This window comes from Mastomys coucha, unplaced genomic scaffold (genome assembly GCF_008632895.1).
Source record: "Mastomys coucha isolate ucsf_1 unplaced genomic scaffold, UCSF_Mcou_1 pScaffold8, whole genome shotgun sequence".
Lineage (NCBI taxonomy): Eukaryota > Metazoa > Chordata > Mammalia > Rodentia > Muridae > Mastomys > Mastomys coucha.
The window spans coordinates 79,963,226-79,984,904 of record NW_022196914.1 but is presented as its reverse complement, the minus strand read 5'-3'; the positions used below and the strand labels follow the sequence as shown (position 1 = coordinate 79,984,904).

The window sequence follows — 21,679 nt, the reverse complement described above, 5'->3', positions numbered from 1 at the left end:
TATTTGTCTAAAACTTTATTTCAAAGTTCCCCACCTTGCTATTAGTAGGGTGTGGTTAACACTCTGTGCCAATGTCGCCAGGCTTGCCCATTGCCGGCAATGGACTCTGAGAAAACCCATTTCTTGGCACCCTTTCCAAAACATACAGAACTCTCAATACTTGCAAAAAAAAAAAAAAAAAAAAAAAAATTACATGCACCATTTCCCCCACCATTCATTAAATCTGAACTTACATTATTCATCTAGAGCAGTGGATGTTAAAATGAGATCATTTTAACCAATTAAAACTGTACAAATCAAAATCCTACTAGTTAATATTGACAAGAGTATCTTACAAATGCTACATTACATTTCACCTTGCAATCTGAAGCATTACACATTTATGTGTTTATTTTAGATAACTGAAACTTCACAGAATTAAATGCAAATAAGGTTAAAAAATTTAGTTCTGTACATTAGTTCCAACTACCTCTATTTTACAGTCTATGCGGCTCATGTCATTGTTCAGCACCAAAAATCACCCAGAGAACTTTCTAGTGAATTTTCTTATTCATCTCATGTGGTTGTTTTTGTTATTTTAAAAATCAAAAGTTTAGGAAAAAAATGACATGTTCTAGTTCTAGATCTTGAAGTGAATATTTTGGCTAATTAGACTATGTGAAATTTTCACTATGTGAAAATGTGGGTTACATTTTCTTATGTTTATTGAACAGATATAAAAACAAACAAAACACAAAAATACACAAACCACAAAGGAAAAAAGGTGTCCTGTGAATGTAAGCTGTCAGTCTATAAACTGGATCTGTAACACTGTAACCTAATAATGCCCTGCCCAATCCTTCCCACTTTACATTCTATCCCGCAGGTATGGCGCTCGCTCAGGGCTGTAGCAAGCTTCTGCACACCAGCTCCAACGAATCTATCCCATCTATCTCGGTGCTGCTGATCCACAGTGACCTGGCCACAAAGTTCCCCCAGCTGTGTCCACATCACCCAGGTGTACCCTGCTTGCTGTGACAGAGGCCCACTCGATGCCTGTACGTATCTCTCTGCTCACGTGATTCCGGCTAACCTTTCTCTCACTGATGGTTCATCCAGATCCTAGAACCACATACCTTCTTTTTTCTCTTCAAGATTTACAAATCTTCAAAAAAGATAAATGTTTGCCTTACCATTTTCAAGCAGGGTTTTGTGTGTAACATTTAAATTCCACAATCCCCAAACTAGAAAAGTTTTTTTTTTTTCCCCCAAAAGCTACAGGTACTTTTTTATTTAAGTATAAAATTCTTACACATAAAAAAAGAAAAAAAGTTTTTTTAAATTGGACACTAGTACCTCCGCTTTTTGCTGTCAGAAGCACTCAGGTCATACCACGTCTGAAAACAAAACTGCATGCATATAAACATCCAGAGAGGTATAAGGTTCTACAGAGCCCTTTAACATCATTGTAGTACATTCACCATTGGCCAGACCACAACAGGAAGCATGTTAGCAAGTTCAGCAGAGACTTTTCCAAAAACACAATAGTTTTCTGGGCTCTGTGTCAGTTACATTACATTTTAAGCAACATGTAATCTGTGAAATTGTCCCAAGACATCCATTCCTCCAACCGTTTCCATACCCCCTCCCAGCCCCGAGCCTCTGTGAAGGCCACTCTCAGTGCTCCCCGTTACTGATGACAGCTGATTCAGATTCGGCTGAGGTTGCAGGGAGCCTTGGCACTTTCTTAGCAGGGCTTGGAATATGCTAGAACGAAAAGAAAACAGTCATTGGCTTTTACAATAGTTTTTTCCTCTAAGAATCATAGGGCTAATTAAAGTACACAGAGAAGCGTTATACAGGACAAATCCAGAGAAGCTGACCCTAATATACACTATAAAAATTCCCAGGGAGAGAGCTAAGCTCCCAGGCTTGACCTTACAGTGAAATGATTATGCAATTACTCATGTAGTGAGGGGACCTCCCAAGATTTTGCTTGTCATGACATCTTACACTCACAACTCAGATATTACCTCCGTTTGCTCCAAAGTGCACACATCAGGGTGGTACTAAACAGAAAAATTAGGAACTCTAAGGTTAAGGTTCTTGGTTTGATCCTGGCTTTCCCCCTTACCTATATATATATACATGGTTACCCTATAACCCTGAGTGACAAGACTTCCTGGGGCCTCACCCTGGAGTTAGTCCATTTGTAAACCTCAAAGAAGTTAGTATAAGGCTTATAAGAATTATGAAAGGACATGTAACTAAAGTGCCTAGCATATAACATGATTCAATCTACTGTCACTTCTAAAAAAGTCTCAGAGAAATATGAGGGGCTCAGCATCCTCTTCCATATTGTTCATCTGCCCTGAAGACAAAAAAGAGCCTTCTCTCTAAACCAAACTTCTTCTCATTCCGGTCCTTAGTAAATCTAGTACTTAGCATGTGCCTCCTGCAATGGCAGGGGCACAGCTGGACTCTCAGCCTGGAGTCCAAGAGCAAAGTGAGTCACAGAGCCCTTGCTCTGACTCAGTTTGCTTTATGGACATTTCTTTAAGTTGCTACATCTGTTAAGGCTCCCAAACCCAGCCATATGGCAATGAAAACTTCTGATATCCTGCCAAAAAAGAGGATTAACACAATGAGGCTTACTACCTCTGTTGCTGTGTTTGAATGCACAAGTCCCACTCCTTCATCCAAAGTGTGGTCATTTGTGGAGGGGCGCCGGGCGTAAGTTCTTCTGTGTTTCTCATCCACTCTGACCAGATACCATGTTCCTTCAAAGAGTGAGTCTATTGAACACTGGGGAATATAGTTGGCTGAAAGGAAAGACAGAGCATCACAAATTACTCATGATATGACCCATCTAGCAATCAAACTAAACAAAATTTTCACTGACATCACACTAGTACGAAATCAAGCCTTGAAACCCCTGCCTTACATGCTGTTTAACGTGACTATATGTCTACCCTTGTCTTACACGCTATTTAACGTGACTGTAGGTCTCTAACAGTATTTACCTAAGTGATGGGTGTCCTCTCTGAGCTTCATGTTTTCAGCAAAGACATCCGGTGCCACACAAGTTCTTGCATCAAGCCTTGATTTAAGGTCACATAAACTTGCTGTTATTTTATCAAGGGCAGATCCTAAAAGAGCAATTATGTTCAACATTAAAAGACCAAGAATAGCAACTCTCAAAGAAATTTAAAATGCTGCCAAATGCAAGTAACTTCTTATCTTTTAATAACTACTGGCTATTGTTTGGCTAAAATATAGATGGTATCTTCTTGAGACAGCTTCCTACCACCTCGGACTGATATTTATTTAGAATCAGCTAGCCCACAAGCAAAGAAACACATGGGATTTGAAACTATAAACAACTTTTTTATGGCCAATCCTCAATGTAACTTTAAATGATGCCAAGTTTCCCCTCAATATTTTTGTTTCTTCTTTCTAGAGGAACGCACAGATGTTTGCTTCAATACAAAACCACAGGGGGAAAATTTAATCTGCTATCTATTGAGGCAAATTTGTAGGGTAGAGAGTAAGAATTCTGTGGAAAGAAGTAATGAAACCAAGAATGGAATGATCTACTGGCTGACGGATGCGCTCATCTGAGAAGGAGCTGAAGCAGCCTTACTGCGGTGGGTCTGCGATGTGTGTGCTCTTGCTGACTGAGCCAGCCCTTACCTGGTGTGGCATCTTGTGTGACTTTGAGGGAGTACAGCGTGGCAGCCAAGCCAGAACCATAAGAAAATACTCCAATCCTCTTCCCTGCCAACTGCTGAGGTGAGTGCCTGTGGAAGGAAAGAGACACACTCAAACTACAAAGTGTCAGGAGCCACATACGCAGCCTAGAGCAACACAGGATCTAACCTGAAGCTCTGTTTACGTTGAGACATGGTTTGCCTGCACAGCCCAGGCTGGACTTGCACTAACAATCTCCTGGGCTCAGCCTCCTGTATGTTGGGATTATAGATGCTCCCTGTTTAATTTCATGTTCGTGAAGACTTAAAAGTTTTAATGCTGAGTAAGTGATCTGACTTGAAGTTTAGTACTAGACTGCACACTGAGCTTACATTTCTTGTAGGAAATGATGAGACTCAATAAAACTACTAAAGCACTCATAAATCCTCACCATTAGAGACTTGTGGTTCAATAGTAAGTAAGGAATAATAAAACAAGAGCCAGGAGAGCCTATAAGATATTAACAAATAAATATTCAGTCAAGAGCTGCAGTGTTCCCTGTCCTTCAAATCAGCAGATGGCAGCAGACCAGCCGTGACGACAAAAATATCATTTATATAAAAGAAGTGTCAGAGAACAGAGATTTATACTTACTGTGCCAGGACAGAAGCAAGGGAACCATATACAGAGGATGTATACATATTTCCATTTTGATTAGATACAAGCAAAGATGCCTTTGTTTTCTGGTTGAATAGCTCAGAACTAGCCTTCATAAATGCCTTTTCCACATCTCTGTCAAAGTAAGTATCTTCTAATTTAACATCCCTGAAAGAGTACAATAAGAGACAATTATATAGTATTATACACCATGCTTTATCCTAATTAATACTCAAGTCTGTGAATATATTTAAAATTTAAAAGTCAGGGAGCAACACTGTAATTGTATAAATGATGTTATCCAACTGTACAGTTCTTTGCCTAACACTGCTATGGTCAAGTAAAGACAACTAGATCCTGATCCGCTGATAAGATGAACAGACCCTGCTGAAGCTTTCGAGCCACTAAACACAGTACACAAGTTTTTCAGGTCCAGTCATGTCTATCCATATAGTTTAAAAAGTCATGACATAGGAACAGAAGCTCATCAAACGAAGAGGACAAGAGTGAGCTCAACCCGTGCAGCACACTAGGAGTCTGAAGAACCCTGAGGACAGGCTCACTCCTGCTAAACTGCAGGCTGGCCCAGGGCAAAAGGAGGACCACAGAGAGGAAGGAGAGCTAAGGCAGCTATGTCGAACACTGGTGTGTCTGTGACCACATTACTGTTATCATCACAGCAGAAATGACTAATGAATTTGTGTAGATAAGCCAGCTGTTACCTCTCTAGACTGTGTTTTCATTAAATAAAGTTTTTTTTTTTTTTTTTTTTTTTTTTTTGAGATAGAGTTTTTTCTGTGTAGCCCTGGCTGTCCTCAAATTCAAAAGATCTGCCTGCCTCTGTCTCCCGAGGGCTGGGAGTAAAGGCATGCACCACCACCACTTAGCCAGAATAGAATGTTTTTGGCTGTATTTTTAGGTCTATACATATAAATACTTACAAAATAGAAATAAGCACATCATAACAGCTTTCTTACCCAAAGGCTTCCAGCCCACTGTAAATACTGTTTTTATCTCTGTTTTGATCGTTAAGAAAGTCATTCAGGAACATCCGAGCTAGAGATTTCTGCACCAGTTTACAATATGGTGAGTGAAAGATCATGAAGCCAAAATCATTGAGGGTAAAATCTTTATCCTTTCCCTCTGAAAGAGAAGACCAAGAAATGATGACATCCACAGAAGCCAGGAAACTTTACCCTGACTTTGTAATAGGCTAGGATGCTTGTATATTTATTTACTTATTAATTTTGAGAATTAAAACAAGTTTATGTACTATACTGCAAAGAGAGCAGAGGGGATGGCAACAGAAGATCCACCTGCCCTGTGTCCTTAAACAGTGACTCAAAAACCTATCTAATGAAATCTTTCTATAGTTTAAAATGTTGATTTAGACCCTCGGCTATATATGACTGTATCACTGATTTAAAATAGAAGTTATAACATATTAGCAGATCAGTTGGATCAGCTTTTTTTTCTTTTTCTCTTTTTAAATCATAGAAAAAATAGCAAACTGCATTAGTTTGCAGTGTGGGTAATTTCACAGCACTTCTGTTTCTGTTCAGTATATATATATGTATATATATATATGTCTATATGTATATACGTATGTATGTATATAAAGTGTACTTACTGTGGGGTTCTAATCAAAAGGCTGTAGTATCACTGGCCTCTTAAAAACACACTGCTAAGCCTGATGTGGATGTGGCTGTGGTTCTAGCACTGGGGAACCTGAAGTAGGAGGCTCCCGAGTTTGAGGCCAGTCCAGCTTATAAAGCCAGGCGTTCTCAAGAAACACTATTGTTAAATAATGACATTTAAAATATACTGCTAAGTATAAATAGCGCTATACTGTTACATATTTAAAAACCCTAAAACAGTGCATTTTGTATAGCACTAGAATGTTTCTTTTTCATGGCTCCTACATTCCTTAATATTTGTTATGAATATTATTTTTAACCCTTTTATCTCTAAAAAGCCAAATTTTAATAAGGAAAAAGTAACTTTTTAAACAGTTGCCTGTGAAAAGTGGTTGAAAAATAAAACCTCATTTAAATACTTTTCTCAAAAAATTAACAAAGTTCAAATGCCTTTTGTAATTCATTGAAAAGTCAACTTAAGGCTTTTTTTGTTTTGTTTCTTAAAGATTTATTTACTATTATACATAAGTACACTGTAGCTGACTTCACACACACCAGAAGAGGGCGTCAGATCTCATTACGGATGGTTGTGAGCCACCATGTGGTTGCTGGGATTTGAACTCAAGACCTTCGGAAGAGCAGTCAGTGCTCTTATCCGCTCAGTCATTTTACCAGTTTTAAGAATAACCCAGTGGGAATACTAGTGTCTTTACCTACATTACACATACCCAGAGACTATGGGAAAATGATATTTAGCACATGAAGAAGTGGTAGAAAAGATATTAATGAAGATTCTCACCACAGTCACCCAGCACATTATGACACTGCCCTTCAGATGCCAAAATTGCATACAAGACAACTGGTTGGAGGAAAACTCACCTTTCTGCCACTGGGCACGGATCTTTTTACGGTAGACAGAATAGCAGCGGTCCAGTGCGCTGAGGTAGCACTGTATGGAGAGTTTTCCATCGACTACAGGATATTCAGAGAGCATATCAGGCTTGTAAAAGTCGTAGGCATGCTGCATATGTGTCCCACGAAGCCCTATTAGAACCGAAGTACAGGATGATACATTTAGTAGCTTTGCCATTTAGTAGCATACCAGTCAACTCTTAGCACTCAATACAGGAAGTGTAAGGTGAAGCCAATAGAATTTAAATAAAACCTAGCAGCACCGCGGCCACCATGACTCCTGCATTTTCCTAGCCAACTCTAACTAGGAAATGCTGCTACCTGACGATAAATGAGCTTACCAGTGACTGCGACTCTTTTTTCTTTTTTAAAGATTTATTTTATTTATGAGTACGCTGTAGCTGTCTTCAGACACACACCGTAAGTGTGCATCAGATCCCATTACAGATGGTTGTGAGCTACCATGTGGTTGCTGGGAATTGAACTCAGGACCTCTGGAAGAGTAGTCGGTGCTCTAAACCACTGAGACATCTCTCCAGCCCATGACTACTCTTTTTTTTTTTTTTGAGGGGGTGGGGTTTCAAGATATGGTTTCTCTGTGTATCCCTGTCTGTCCTGGAACTCACTCTGCAGACTAGGCTGGCCTCCAACTCAGAAATCCGCCTGCCTCTGCCTCCCAAGTGCTGCCATCACTGCCTGGCCCACTACTACTCTTATTTCTTTAACTTTACCTTCACCCAGTTTACTTTTTTGTAAAGGGAGGACAACTCTACCTTTTGGCAAAGTGGTACACGGAAGGCTCTTGGCAGCCAGTAACATTCAGCAAGTAGTTCTTATCCTCTTACCTTCTCTGTCCCTTCCCCACTCTCTCATGTTCATGGCTGGCCTCTTCTCTTTTCTTTTTGCCTTAACTCCCCTCCCCATGCCCTAAATAAACTCTATTCTATACAAAAACCAAAAACATTCAGCAAGTAGTAACTTCTACGACTGTATTCAAATTTCTCAGAACATTGTGTGGGCTGGGGATAAAGCTCAGAGACATAGAATGCTTGCTTCACATGCAAAGGCCCAAGGTTCAAACCCAGCACCATAAAAAAATAAATGTCTTCTCAATTACTCACCTCGGTCAAAAATTAAAGGAGCATTTGGCCCAATTAGCATGGCCACAGCTCCAACTCCACCCGTAGGCCTGGCATTTCCTGTGGCATATATAGCAATGTCTCCTGCAACTACCAGAGCATATCGTCCTGAAAAAATATAATTCAAAAGTGATTAAAATCACAAAATCATGCATATGAACTCAAGTCTGTTATATTTTCTCCAGAATATGCATTGCATGTATTAGTAAAAGAGAAAACCCAAAAAGCGTTCTGTCTACATTTTGAACAGATCATGTAGTCCAATTCACACACACTGAAAGTCATTTTTAAAATGCATTTGGACTAGTATAACCAGTACTAGCTTGCACACAGCCACTGGAGGGCTGTTTTGTGACTGTTTCATGACCAGAGACCCTGGATTTTACCCTCAAGAAGGGCTTTTTGTGTGTGCTTGTATGCGTGCACATTTACTGCTTGTTTGCTTGCTTTTATGTTTCAGAATGCACACACTGAACATACCATCCCAAGAGCTGGATTCGATCCAGTTCACAGCATTGAAGACTGCAGCTGTGCCCCCATAGCATGCATTGGTTGTATCTATTCCTTCTATATCTGTATTCCCAGACTCCTCAAACAGCTGCATCAAATTAGACTTCACTGATTTAGATTTGTCGATGATTGTCTCTGTTCCGACTTCTAGCCGCCCAATGCAATCATAGGAAAGGCTGTTTCTCTCCATCAGTTTCTGAACCACAGTCATGCAAAGTGAGTTGATGTCTTCGCGATCCGTGCAGAAGCCCATTCTGGCCTGGCCCAGGCCAATGGTATACTTTCCAGCATCTACACCATCGTATTTTTCTAACTCAGCTTGATCAACATATTGAGAAGGAAAGTAGATTTCAAGGGCAACGATCCCCACATCTTTTGGCCAGCAAGCTTCTGCATTCAAAGGAAGTGACCCGGGCATGGTGAGAGAGCTGTACAAGGACAGACAGAAACATGGCTTTAGAGTTTAAGTTGCTGACTTATCAAGTTCAAGGCTGCAAAACAGATGGTGAGAATTTAAGTCACCTGGACCATTGCGATTTCTCTAAGTCTAGTGCATTGATTGTACTGGGGGCAGTCAGCTATAAATATGTAAGGTGGCAAATTCATGAAAGGAACAATTTGTTTGTATTATAACCTTTTAACCTTACTCAAAACTTATCTTAAGAGTCAAAACATGATTTTAAGGTTGGGATATAGTTCAGTGGCAGGGGACTTGTCTAACACTTATAAGACCATGGGTTCAATCCCTAGCAACATACACACATGCATACAACCTTTCCATAAGATTTTACTTAAGGAACTGTGAAATAAAATGATGACTCAAAAGTATGACGGGCTAGAGAGATGGTTTAGTGGTTAAGAGCACTAACTGCTCTTCTAGAAGACCTGGGTCTCATTCCTAGTACCCACACCAGCTGGCCCACAATCCCAGGTGACTTCAATTCCAGGGCGTTTCCCGCCTGCTGGCTTTCACTGGGACCTGCACTCCAGTGGTGCACACAGACAGACAGGCGGACACACATTCTAACACACAAACAAAATCTTTTTTAAAATAAATGAACAACCAATCAAGAAGACTTTATGTTGACACTATCAAAAAGTATTAAACCAATCACCCACTGTTTAGATTTCCTTACCAAAAGAAACAAAACTCTAAAACCCCTGGTTAATATTAAAAGGACAGGCCATTGCTACAGTGAGTTAATTATTGGGATGTTGGGGAATATCTAAAATAGAAAAGCCCGGTCCTTAGAACATTCAAACAAAAAACAAGACCTAGCAACTAAGTTAAAAGACTTTGCTGTTTTGACAGGCTCTTATTCTCCAACCCAATTTGGTCTGAAATTCAAAGTCATGACGATGGGACCTCTTGATGGGTCAGTATTTCTGGTTTGAGCGTAGGCTCCAGAATGGATTGGTAGTCTTTCAAGAGCACATCAGAGAGCTGGCTCAAGTCTGCATGTGTGCATTCTGTCTTTGCTGTGTAAGGCAATGACAAGAAGGTAGCCATCTCCAATCTACAAGAGCCTTAACAAAGAAAGTACCTTGAAGAACTGTACTCTAGAACTTAAAAAAAAAAAAAAATCTGTTGTTTAATCCTTATGCAAACCATGGCATTCTTTTCATATGGTACTAACTAGTTATGGATCCAAGAAGATTAATAGATCTGCGTGACCTCAGCTAAGTCCAAGTGCTTTCTAATCTCTTCATATCTTAGACTTCTGTATATCCCATTTTGCCAAGCATAGTGTATGTACTATTCAATGGGAAAACAGTAACTAAATGTAGTAACTTGTCAATTATACCATTTTAAGCCCCAAATTACTTACTTTGGTTCAGTAGTCAATACATTAAAAAAAAATGTATTGTACATTACAATACAAGGGGTTTGCTCTAGTGATAGTATAGTAAGAGGGGAAAGAAGTGTCTACTTCCCTACTATGAAATCTTCAGCTCCTTTTCTGTGTCTCAAATCAAAAGGAATGAGCTACTTCAAATGCTCTCTATCAATTCTGTGACTATCTAAAGTTGGTCCCTGCTTCACAAACTGAAGTTGAAATGGAGACATTACAAAGTAGCTGTTTGGTACTAGTCACCAATTACATCCCTGGCATAACCCCAAGCAAAAAGGTCTGAAGCTTGCATTAGGACATATCTTTAATCCCAGCACTTGGGAAGCAGAGGCAGGCAATCTCTGAGTTTGAGGCCAGCCTGGTCTACAAGAGTAAATTCCAGAACAGCTAGGGCTGTTATACAAAGAAACCTAACCAGGAAAAACCTCAATAAATAAATGAATTAGTTAATTGACAAAAGATCATCATAATACAGGGCACTGAATTCAATCCCCAGAACTTATAAAGAAAAAGTAAATAGAGTAGGAAGCCAGCCCACACCCTTATGAAGGTAACTAGTCCTTCACAAAAATGTAGATTAGCTCAAACAGCCCATAAGACATCAAGTTCATGACTCTGATTATGCGTGTAAGCATGCAGAGCTGTGTGTATATGCTATCTAATTTGGTCAATATTATTCATTCTCAGAGAATTTCCAGGAGATATTTTCAATATGTTCCTGGTAAATAGATATCCAATTTGAATTAAAGGTGTTAACTGGGGGGGAGGGGGAGGCGCGAGAGGGGAACGACAAAAAAAAAAACCAAAAAACAAAAACAAAAACAAAAATAAACCAACCAAGCAGCCAAACACCACCCAGCTAAATAGAGTGATGAGTATGACACAGGTGAGAAGAAAATGAAGCCATCACTTGGTAGTATTTAGAAGAAGTGTTGATATAACTTTCCACCTAAAATGTTACTGTTGAGTCTCCTATTAACCATGTACTCTTATAGCCTCCCAAATGCTAAAAGAGACCAGATATAAACTGATGGTGGGAGGGGCTAAACAAATAACCAAAACCTAGACAAAAGTCAAAACGTGTTGAGATTTGGTCTTTTTGCTATGCTAAATACTGGTTGCTTCCAGAGACCCAGGTGATGGTTATATGACCTTGTCCTCCAAGTTATCCCTGATTAGTAAATAAAGATGCTCATAGTCAACAGCTGGGCAGAAGAGACAGAGGCAGCAGCATTTATGGTTCCTGGGCTTGGGGTAGGAGGACCGCCATGAAGGGGAAGAGAAAAAGATAGAGAAGCTGCCATGGGGTAAAAATGTTAAAATAATGGCTATGTTGGTTGGCTAACTGGAGCTAAAAGCAGCTCATTCAAAACATGACAAATTATATAATGGGATTACTGGCATAATAACATAGGGGACAGATATCTGCCAAGCTCTTGTGCAGATTAAGGTTTGTTACAAATCAATGGTCATATGTGTCTTTTATCCAGAAACTAAATGGTCAAAGGCAGGATAGAAACCTTGGATCGGGATTAAATTTTTTACAATAGTGTGTTGGCTCTTTATCTAGTCAGAGAATGAGATATTCTGTTTAATTAACTATTCATAAAAACATACTTTTCTAAATAGAATTTTGAAAATTTAACAGTTAAAGACATACAGCTTTAAATTTTTGGTAATAAGGTGTATTATCTTCACATTATTGAACTTGCAATTTTTTAAAAAAAAAAGTAGCATAGTGAAGATTCTGTATTCATAATAAAACACAAAGGTTTCTCCTTTTGGTCTCAACTTTATTAAAAGTACATGCCTCCCCACAAAGCTCTGGCGAACTCCCCAATTCTTCCAGCCAGCCAGCACCCTCGGGAGGTCCTCTGCCACTCCCTAAAGAGACCACACCCCTCCTACCAGTCCTAACAGCCAGGCAAGAAATCTTGTTCCTACTTTCCTCAATGGCTGAGACAGACAAGCTTTGGTTCCTTGGGCTACTATGACAGTCTCCTAGCAGAGCTCCTCAATCCAAATCTGGGCTCTGTCCTAAACTAAACTATGCCTGGCAGTTTTTACCTACCGAAACTTCTAAAGCTTTTCCTCTGTTGTTTAGGGTCAGCATGTTTCTCATGAGAAATGGTACTAAGATACTGCATATATGTATCAGCACTAGGGTGCTGAGCTACACACTGCAGCTCCCATCTATTCTCACGTACCCATGGACTCACCCAGAGCCAGAGAAGTGTCTTTTGAGAATGTAATTTAAGCCAAGTGGTGGTGGCACACGCCTTTAATCCCAGCACTTGGGAGATAGAGGCAGGCGGATTTCTGAGTTCAAGGCCGGCCTGGTCTACAGGGTGAGTTCCAGGACAGCCAAGGCTACACAGAGAAACCCTTTCTTGAAACCACCACCCCCCCCCCAAAAAAAAGAAAAAAAAAAAAGAAAGAAAATGTAATTTAAAAAGCATTATTGATTTAGAGTGTGGTATCAGACTACTGAAATCACAGCATTTGGGAGGCGGAGGCAGAAGAACTGAATCATGGTTACAAAATAAGATCCTGCATCAAACTAACAAACAGCAAACAAACAAATAAGCAAGCAAGCAAACCACCCTGTGATTATTTCAGATTAAGTTATATGGCTACATTTTATTACCTATATTTTTCATGTTACAAGTAAACACTAACTTTTAAATATAACATTAGAAAGTCTCCAGACACATTTATAGCATTAACTAATTTTTAAAGGCAACATATAGTATTAAGAAAATATGGTTCCAAGCATGGTGGGACATGCCTTAAATCCCCAGCATTTGGGAGGGAGAAGCAGGCACATCATTCAAGCCAGGGTAAAGAGAGAAAGCAGGGAGGGAGAAGAAAAGTCTCTATGGCACATACAAACTGTTATTAGCTAGGATCAAAATCGCACCCCTTAGAGAAAACATCTTCCTTAAGAAGCACGAGGGGGTGCCATACCTGTGTGAAGGACAGAGAACTGTAGTCTCCAGGTCTGTCACTGTTTCCTCCTTCAGGCACTAGGAGTGTCAAATGAGAACTTCTTTTAAAGTCATAAGGCACTACACAAGTCAATGGCTTCAATTCAAAGAGTTAAAATAGGGACTCCCTTATTGTCTATATTAGATTAAGCAAAAAAAAAAAAAAAAACCAATTCAACAAGTGTGGCCCTTAAAGTTTATGGAAGAGTTCGGCTCTACTGAGGAAGTACCATCACCTCACCATTCAGACTGAGAATGGGCAAGGATCTGGGAGAGGGACAGTCTTCTCTATAAACATGGGCCAAGAATTAGGATGAAGAAACATCAGTAAGCTTTAGAATCAAGGGACCTACAGTTCCTTGAATTTACTCTACACTAAGGAATTTTAGCAGTCATTTGTGAATCTCAACTTCTTCACCTGTAAAATAAAGGAAATGCCCCTCCCTTCTGCTCCCAGCTTACTCTGAAGGTCTGCTGAGAAGATAAAACCCGGGACCAGGTTTTTAAGATAAGACACCATTACTGCCTGCATGGAAGGCAGACACTCTAAACCACTGAGCTACATCTATAGTCCTAGAATAAGGAAACCCTGACTTTGTAAGAAAAGAGATTACTACATTGGGGGTGGGGGGTGAAGGGTAGGGAGGCTTTCATTACAGCATTACACATACACTTTCAGAAAATAGCTTCTTGGGGTTTTTTGTTTGTTTGTTTTACTTTTTTGAGACATGGTTTCTCTGTGTAGCTCTGGCTGTCCTGGAACTCACTCTGTAGACCAGGCTGGCCTTCAGAAATCCGCCTGCCTCTGCCTCTCAAGTGCCACCACTGCCCGGCCTTGTTTATTCTTTGTCTCATATTATGCTGTGGTCTCTGTAAATTAAGCAGGCCAATTCAAGACCATTTCTCCATAGGGTAGAAAGTAACATTCCTTCCCCAGGTTGAGATAAAGTGACTTACTAAGGCCTTGAAGCCATGACTGGAATCTGTATCCAAGACATTTCCTGTGAGATGTTACTAAGCTGCTTCTCTACTTGCTTATTTTTGCAGTGCTTGGATCAAATCTAAGGCCTCCCATAAGCTAGTCAAACACTGGCCACACCCTCAGACCTCTTTCTCTTTTGATTAAACTAGAGAGAAAAAGCAGGTGGAGGGAAGAAAAAGACACAAAGAAAGAGAACCTGAGCATACTAATGCAAGAAAGAGCTAGAGAGGGCTGTAGGGCAAATTACAGGCAATATACACGACATCCGTATGACCTGAAAGAGAGAAAAGAGACAGTAAATGGCACTTTGGAGAAAGACCTATCAGAGAGGTTTAAGCTTTTGATCCAATTCTACAGTGGATGGGAAGGTGCAGTTCTGCATCTTTAATCTGAAAAGCTTGAAACCTAAGCATATCAGAGTCCCAATTTTTCAAATGATGAGTGTAGCAAACTCACCTGAACTCATATGACATGTCAGTCAAAATGCACACAACACTACAAATACTACATCTGCAAATTTCATGTGTAAGGTGCATGTGGAGCATAAATTTCACTTTTAGACTTGGGTCTTGACTACAAAAATCTATCTGTTAATGTTTTAAAACATGAAACACTTATTCCAGACCCAAGCATTTCTGATAAAGAATACACAGCCTCTACCGCCAAAGTCTAAAGAAAGTCTGCAACATCTTTTCAGAGCAAGCGTTAAGAGGAATGGTCCTGGATCCGGAAGCAGTTAAAAGAATTTAAGTAGCCACACACACCTCAACAAAGGCTTGGAGACCCTCCAATCACAATACAGGCATTCTGAACTTGGCCAAGACTAATGAGACTGTCTCGAGTTGATACTACTTTCTTTGCTGAAATTGACTCAACGGGATTTCTCCTTTTAGCTCACTTCCCAGCTATGATTAAAACAAGCACACAGATAAACTAACCTAGCACACCCTGGTACTTGATCAGTGGAAGCAGTTACTTGCTGATCTACTGCATTGTTATTAGAGAGAAACCAGGATATTTAGAGCATTCATCTTTCTTTAGGAGCGCATAAGCAAACACTGTTAGAAAGTCTTTAACCTCAGCTGTACATGTGGATAGATCTCTTCTAAGTCATCTTTTCTACAAAACTTTCCTAGATATATCAGTTTTCTAATCAAGGACCTGTATTCCTATAACACGTCATTCACACTGAAGTCAGCACAGCCTATGCCATTGAAATATTAGTTATGAGGAGTCTTTCTATTTGCACTAGACAGTATATTTTGATTCTTGTTGTTTGTTTCTTGAAGAAGGGCCCCTGTATGTAGCTCTGGCTGCCCTGGAATTCACCATGTAGACCAGGCTGGCCTTGAACTTGCAGAGATCCAAGTTCTCTTAAAGGTATGCACCATGTCCAGATATCTGATTCTTTTGAACTATCCTTTTGAGCAGTGGTAGAGACCTAAGAGTAAAGAACACTTAAAGATTGGGTGAATTTGGAATTAGAACAATTGCAAGGCTTCTTTTTAGACTCAAATACCTATTATCAGTAAGTTTTGCTATCACTTTGAGATAAACTAATTGTATAGGGACAAACAGTGCCTGTGAGTTTAAAGAAGTTGAATTTCTACCACTATTGTTCAAAGCATAGGGTAGGTTTGAATCATGCCCAGATCCTAATCTAAAACATTGTAAGGAGCCCAAATGGAATCAGAGCCATCTGCCAGTCTTCCACGCATTCTCACACGAACCCACACTGAACCATAAACTCTACAAGACGTGAACTTTAAAAGGTTAGTTTCTCTTTGTTGCTCTGTTGACAGACATTAAGGGACATCAACAAGCGCCAAGCCTTAGAAAGAACAGAGGAAGACTCCGGTGCTATTAAGTAGCCATTCATTAGGTAACATGTTTCTCAACCTTTGTAATCTAAAAGTGACACAGCTGTCTGCTATATGGCTCTCTCAGACCTGCCACCAAGTACCAAGGCTAGGCTTTATTCTAAATGAAACAATCATCACTTCTGACCTCTTTGCTTACATAAATGTAAAAATGTATAAACAGATTCGGATACACAGTTCATTATCTCCTTCAACCACAAATTCAGTTCCTCTGGATAGTGAAAAGTCCAGTCAGGTAAACCCATGTTCCATCAATGTCTTGGGATTTTTCCATTTCTTCTAAAAACAATGTCTCTAAAATCTCAGTTAAAAAAAAAAAAAATTCAGGGCTGGGCGGTGGTGGCGCAGACCTTTAATCCCAGCACTTGGGAGGCAGAGGCAGTCGGATTTCTGAGTTCGAGGCCAGCCTGGTCTACAGAGTGAGTCCCAGGACAGCCAAGGCTACACAGAGAAACCCTGTCTTGAAAAAAACCAAAAAAATAAATAAGTAAAAAAAGAATTCAGAAATAAGTCCATCAGTTAAATGATATGAATAAGCAATCAGGAGGAATATTTGTGAAAAACAAACATTAAAAGCAAGGCCTGGATGACTTCAAACATAATCTTTATATGCCCTCTTCCCCAGTGTCAGAGAAACCCAAAAACACTACACAAAAGGGAAACTTTGCTAATCTAGGAGATGCTTCCACAAAAAGAAGACAGCCTCTCCTTCTTTTTATGAGACAGGCTATCCTTACTCTTCATCTCCATGCAAAAATAGCTGAAACTTAAAAGTCTGATCAAAGAACATGCACTGTTTAGAAGTCTCAACCTGCAGAGAATCATTTGCAGATATTCGGAGGACTTTGAGTCTGTCTCCAGTCTGATGGCATCTGTAAACTGAAACCACAGCATGGAAGGAAAAAAAAAATCTGTAACTATGACTAGTCTGATTTATAAATGTTTAGCATGCTCTTGCTTCTCATGATTCAACTGTAAAATACAGCTACGGTCAGCAGCCATCGGAACACTATCTGGTGTTCTGCCTCTTCACCAGCAGAAGCGAAGTTGCAGTAGAGGTGGGTAGAGAAAGCAACCAGAGATGGCTTGAGGCCAAGGCCACGGGGCAAGCTTGACAAGAAGGACAACCCCCTGCCACCTACTCCCCAATTCCCTCCTCCAGAATGTTGCCAAGCAATTCTTTCTCTACCACTGGTCAAAGAAGGTCAGTCATGTTTCCAAAGATTTCCATACACCTCGCTTTGAAACTTCCATGACTTAACCCAAAGTCTGTGTGCCGGTCGGGTCATCACGTTTTTATAACACTTAAGGCCAGTTGTTATTTTAACAGCAGACCGTGAAGTTATTAGCAGGAAGGGAGGGGGACGAGAAAAGAAGAGGGAAGGGAGAGAAGGGGGGGTGCCGAGCTCACAAATCTTAGATTTTAAGCAAGCAACATACCAAAGGTGTCCAGAGCATCAATCCTTGGCTAGGTCTAAATCACAATTGTGATTTCTTGCACCTGAATTGGGGAAAAGTAACACTGCCCACTTCCTCTCATCAATGCTGTAAGTGGAGGCAGGACACACCCCCTGCCAGCCTACAACCCTCCCTCTGAGCCTGAGCTTCCCCATCCCTTTGGGGTCCACCATTAACCCGAGGATCGCTCTGACAGCCCAGCTCCCTTCTCATCCCCTGCTGACGCCCCCACTTCGGTGGTCACAGGCACCTCTAAGGCGACTCGGACTTCTGACTATGTCATCAGAACACCGGGCCCTCAACGCCCTTTGCCTTCTCTCCGCGTCCCGCCTGCCCACAGTGGAGTCCGGGTCCCCTCTTCCTCCTCTCAGCGGCCTGGGGTCCCCAAGCCCTCGAGCTCCCACACAAGCCTGCTGCTCCCAGCGGACCCGGCTCACGCCTTAGACCTGACCAGAACGGAGTGCCTTCCGGCCTAGTCAAGGACACTGCCTCCTCCCCGCACACGCCGCCCGCGGCCTCGGCCATCGGCTGGCCGACCCGGCGCGGGACACTCACCCAAACGCGATCGGACCCTGGGAGTAGAACAGAGCAAAGCAAGGCAAGGAGGACAGTAGATTGTGCCTCCCGCCCTCAGCAGCTTTATAGCCACCCACCCACCCGACTCCGGCTGTGCCGGGAGGGGACAGAGGGCGGGACAGCGGCTACCTCAGCCAATCACGAGCCTCAGAGTCGCTCGGGAGCGCCCGCCCCTCGATCCGCTTTCTGCCAATGGGAGGAAAATGAGAGGCGGTGACTCGCTAGGGCTTTCCCCCGCCGCTGGAAGGGCGGGGTAAGGGGTGGGAACAAAGTCGGAGGACCTGGGAAGTGGGGTGAGACGGTGACGTAGGGTGGCCCGAGAACAAGCCCGCCAATGACGGGACGGCGAGAGACGGCGAGAGCCAACGGGAGCGGAGTGAGAGGTTCTCCGACCAATTGAAGGTCAGTGAGAGGAGATGGGGACCAATGGCTACTCCGCGTCCCACTACTGGGGAGAGATGGTCAAGTGTGGGAGGCGAGTTGGTCCCTGCTTGGGAGGCTGTCAGGTTGCCTAGCAACCACAGCTCGCTTCACCTGTAAAACATTTGTAATACTTGATTTGGATTCAATCTTGACTTTTTCTAAGTTTCCAGAGCAGCAAACTGCGTCTGCATCACAAGTTGTGGCATAATACTTCACCCAGAATTTCTAAATTAGTGAGTATTCTAAGTGTCCAACTTAAAACTACCTTGTCTTTTATAGAAACTGCGACTGAGACAATAAGTAAACCTAAAATACGATATTTTAGGGTTTAGGAGTCAACGAGAATGATGCAGATGTTGTCTGAGAAGGGAAGTCGATACAAATCAATGTTTTGTTTGGTATTGTTTTGGTTTTAGGTTTTTTTGGTGTTTTTGCTTTTTGTTTTTTATTATTTTGGCACTTGGTCCAAACAGAAACTGTACTACGTAGCGCTTTGGTGAGGTTGAATGAGGGAGGTTCAGGACTGTATTAGTAACTCTTTTTATCCTAATTCCATTACCTATCCAAGAACTATTGATAAAGGCTATTGATAATTCAGTGTTTCATAACACTACTGCAGTGTGAAGTTTTTTGTACACTACAGATGCTAACTCGCTAAGCAAAACAGGCCCCAAAGGGAATGAGGGGTGTTCTTTTATTTATTTTGTTTTATCTGAGCTAAATGTGAGTAACTATGGCTGAAAACATGGGTATGTGTTTCCCTGAAAGACATATTCCACTGCAGAAGAACAGCTTTAGAGCAAAGGCAGGGACTGTGTTTACAAAATGCATGGTGGCGATGGCGAGTATGCACTTACAGTGTTCATGAAAAGAAGGCTTCATATGCTATGTGGTGACATTTTTCATTTGGGTTGGTGAAAAGTAGTTACCTGCTTTGTTAATACATATGGAAGCTGTTACCTGATAGTCAAAAGGATGGCAGGTCTGAAATCCAGGAGGGTGGTAGGAGCAATGAGCTGTGGAGGGGTTATCTTCAGGTCCTTTTGGCTCTGGATCATCAACAGCCCAAGTCCCCATAAACACAAAGTTCTAATCAGCCCGACTACAAGATCTTCAACAGTAGCTCTTTTGAGAAACATTGGTTCACATGGCCCAGTAACAGTCTCAACAGTAAAGTATCGGTAGGGCAGTGGTGGCGCACGCCTTTAATCTCAGCCCTTGGGAGGTAGAGGCAGGCAGATTTCTGAGTTCGAGGCCAGCCTGGTCTACAGAGTGAATTCCAGGACAGCCAGGGCTACACAGAATAACTCTATTTCAAAAAAACCAAACCAAACCAAACCAAACCAAACAAACAAAAAAACAAAACCACAACAGTAAAGTATGAAAATATGTTGGATATGAACCACTGTGAAGGAATGGTCTAAGTTACTCAAAGAGCAGGGGGCATCCAATCAACTGCCACTACTCCTTCATATTGCTTTTGATACGCATTTTATCCTAGACTAAAACAGCTTAAAGCTACTAGATGATAAATAAAGAGAAAGGCATTGCTTGGTTGTGGTAAACAGCATTTTGGCTGGGGCCAGGAAGCTAAACTTCCTGGCTAATTGGAATTTTTTGAAAGGCAGGAAGGATAAACACAAGAAAGAAAAGCTTTATTTTTTTTTTTTAAGAATTATTTATTTCATTTATATGAGTACACTGTAGCTGTCCTCAGACCCATCAGAAGAGGGCATTGGATCTCATTACAGATGGTTGTGAGCCACCATGTGGTTGACTGGGAATTGAACTCAGGACTTCTGGAAGAGTAGTCAATGCTCTTAACCTCTGAGCCATCTCTCCAGCCCAAAAAGCTTTATTCTTGAAAAGGGATTTCAGAATAATTCTAAGTGTATAGTGAGAAATGATTAGCCAGATCGTCATGAGAACAAACATCTTAAACAAGCTGAAGTTTTCACCAGGCATACAGTGCCTTTTTGATCTAAGTAATTTTCAGTTTAGCAAAGCTGAACGGTAAACAACAAAATAGATTAGTGATTAGATAGGCAGCATCTTAATTGAATTAAAAAAGAAAAGACTCTAAGATTTTATAAAATACTGGGCTAGAGAGATGGCTCAGTGATTAAAAGCACTGACTGTTCCTCCAAAGGTCCTGAGTTCAATTTCCAGCAACCACATGGTGGCTCACAACCATCTGTAATGGGATCTGATGCTCTCTTCTGGTATATCTGAAGACAGCTACAGTGTACTCATATAAAATAAATAAATAAATCTTTAAAAAAAAGTCAAGATTTTATAAAATATTATAGTATCTTGCACTAGACTAAGAAAATACCAACAATTATCATACAAATGATGGCAAGGTATGCATATATATATATATATATATATATATGTACATATATATATATTTTATTGGTTTTACAAGACAGGGTTTCTTTGTGTAGCCCTGGCTGTCCTGGAACTCACTCTGTAGACCAAGGATATGCATATATTAAGCAAAAGGCTTAGTTTAATTATTATTATTATTATTATTTTTCTTTTTTTTTGTTTTCTCCCAGAAATACTTTAATAAAAGTTGGCCTTTTCCAAGAAACACCCACTACATGTTCATCAGTAAATGAGAACTGGAACAAAATAGAAAATTTACCATATGGCTATGATTTAAAAAAAAATGCAGACCCTGGAGCAAACTGATTAGTCAAGTCTAATATTCAACCAGATCTCTTTTCTGGATTCCATCAGGGCCCCAGCCATACCAGAGAACAGAATGTGGCACAAACAGATCCACGGAGGCCAGAGGCCTCACGGATGCAGCTCGCTCAAAAGCATTCCAGGTCTGAGGCGTGATTTTCAGATAATACAGAACAATCTTAACATGACATGCACGTGTACACATGATCAGTGAGAGCCCTGCAGTCCCCCACATACTCTGAATCTGAAAACACATCTAGACTCTTCATTACTTTTCTTTAAACAATAGCCAGAACCAGAAT

The 21,679-nt window shown here is 40.9% G+C and overlaps 1 protein-coding gene and 1 long non-coding RNA gene across 14 annotated transcripts in view; one reads left to right on the top strand and one right to left on the bottom strand.

Annotated features, from left to right (window-relative positions):
- Positions 1-18,495, bottom strand: Hmgcs1 (3-hydroxy-3-methylglutaryl-CoA synthase 1). 6 transcript variants are annotated; one of them, XM_031359925.1, is made up of 11 exons: positions 18,390-18,480; positions 13,345-13,403; positions 8,495-8,952; positions 7,997-8,122; positions 6,843-7,007; positions 5,304-5,469; positions 4,324-4,494; positions 3,673-3,779; positions 3,003-3,128; positions 2,638-2,801; positions 1-1,746 (listed from the first exon to the last, which is right to left on the bottom strand). In XM_031359925.1, exons 3-11 carry the CDS (start codon positions 8,940-8,942, stop codon positions 1,657-1,659), a joined length of 1,563 nt encoding a protein of 520 aa, XP_031215785.1. In that variant the 5' UTR covers positions 8,943-8,952; positions 13,345-13,403; positions 18,390-18,480; the 3' UTR covers positions 1-1,656. The 6 variants fall into 6 exon arrangements, with proteins under 6 accessions (XP_031215785.1, XP_031215783.1, XP_031215782.1 ...); XM_031359923.1 differs by having other exon boundaries at positions 18,240-18,404; XM_031359922.1 differs by lacking the exon at positions 18,390-18,480 and adding an exon at positions 17,667-17,920.
- LOC116083161 overlaps positions 17,992-21,679 on the top strand; it is a 30,795-nt gene continuing 27,107 nt past the window's right edge. For 2 of the 8 annotated variants that reach the window (XR_004115623.1, XR_004115616.1), the window contains exons 1-3: positions 17,992-18,662; positions 18,847-18,916; positions 21,429-21,520. This is a non-coding gene — a long non-coding RNA (uncharacterized LOC116083161). The other 6 variants (XR_004115618.1, XR_004115615.1, XR_004115621.1 and 3 more) reach the window with 5 other exon arrangements.

Excerpts from the sequence above, each read along its gene's own strand:
- Hmgcs1 (XM_031359922.1), bottom strand. Across the intron at positions 4,495-5,303 it reads AGTGGGCTGGAAGCCTTTGG|GGATGTTAAATTAGAAGATA; the intron begins GTAAGAAAGCTG and ends GTACTCTTTCAG. Across the intron at positions 1,747-2,637 it reads ATTCAAACACAGCAACAGAG|CATATTCCAAGCCCTGCTAA; the intron begins GTAGTAAGCCTC and ends TTTTCGTTCTAG.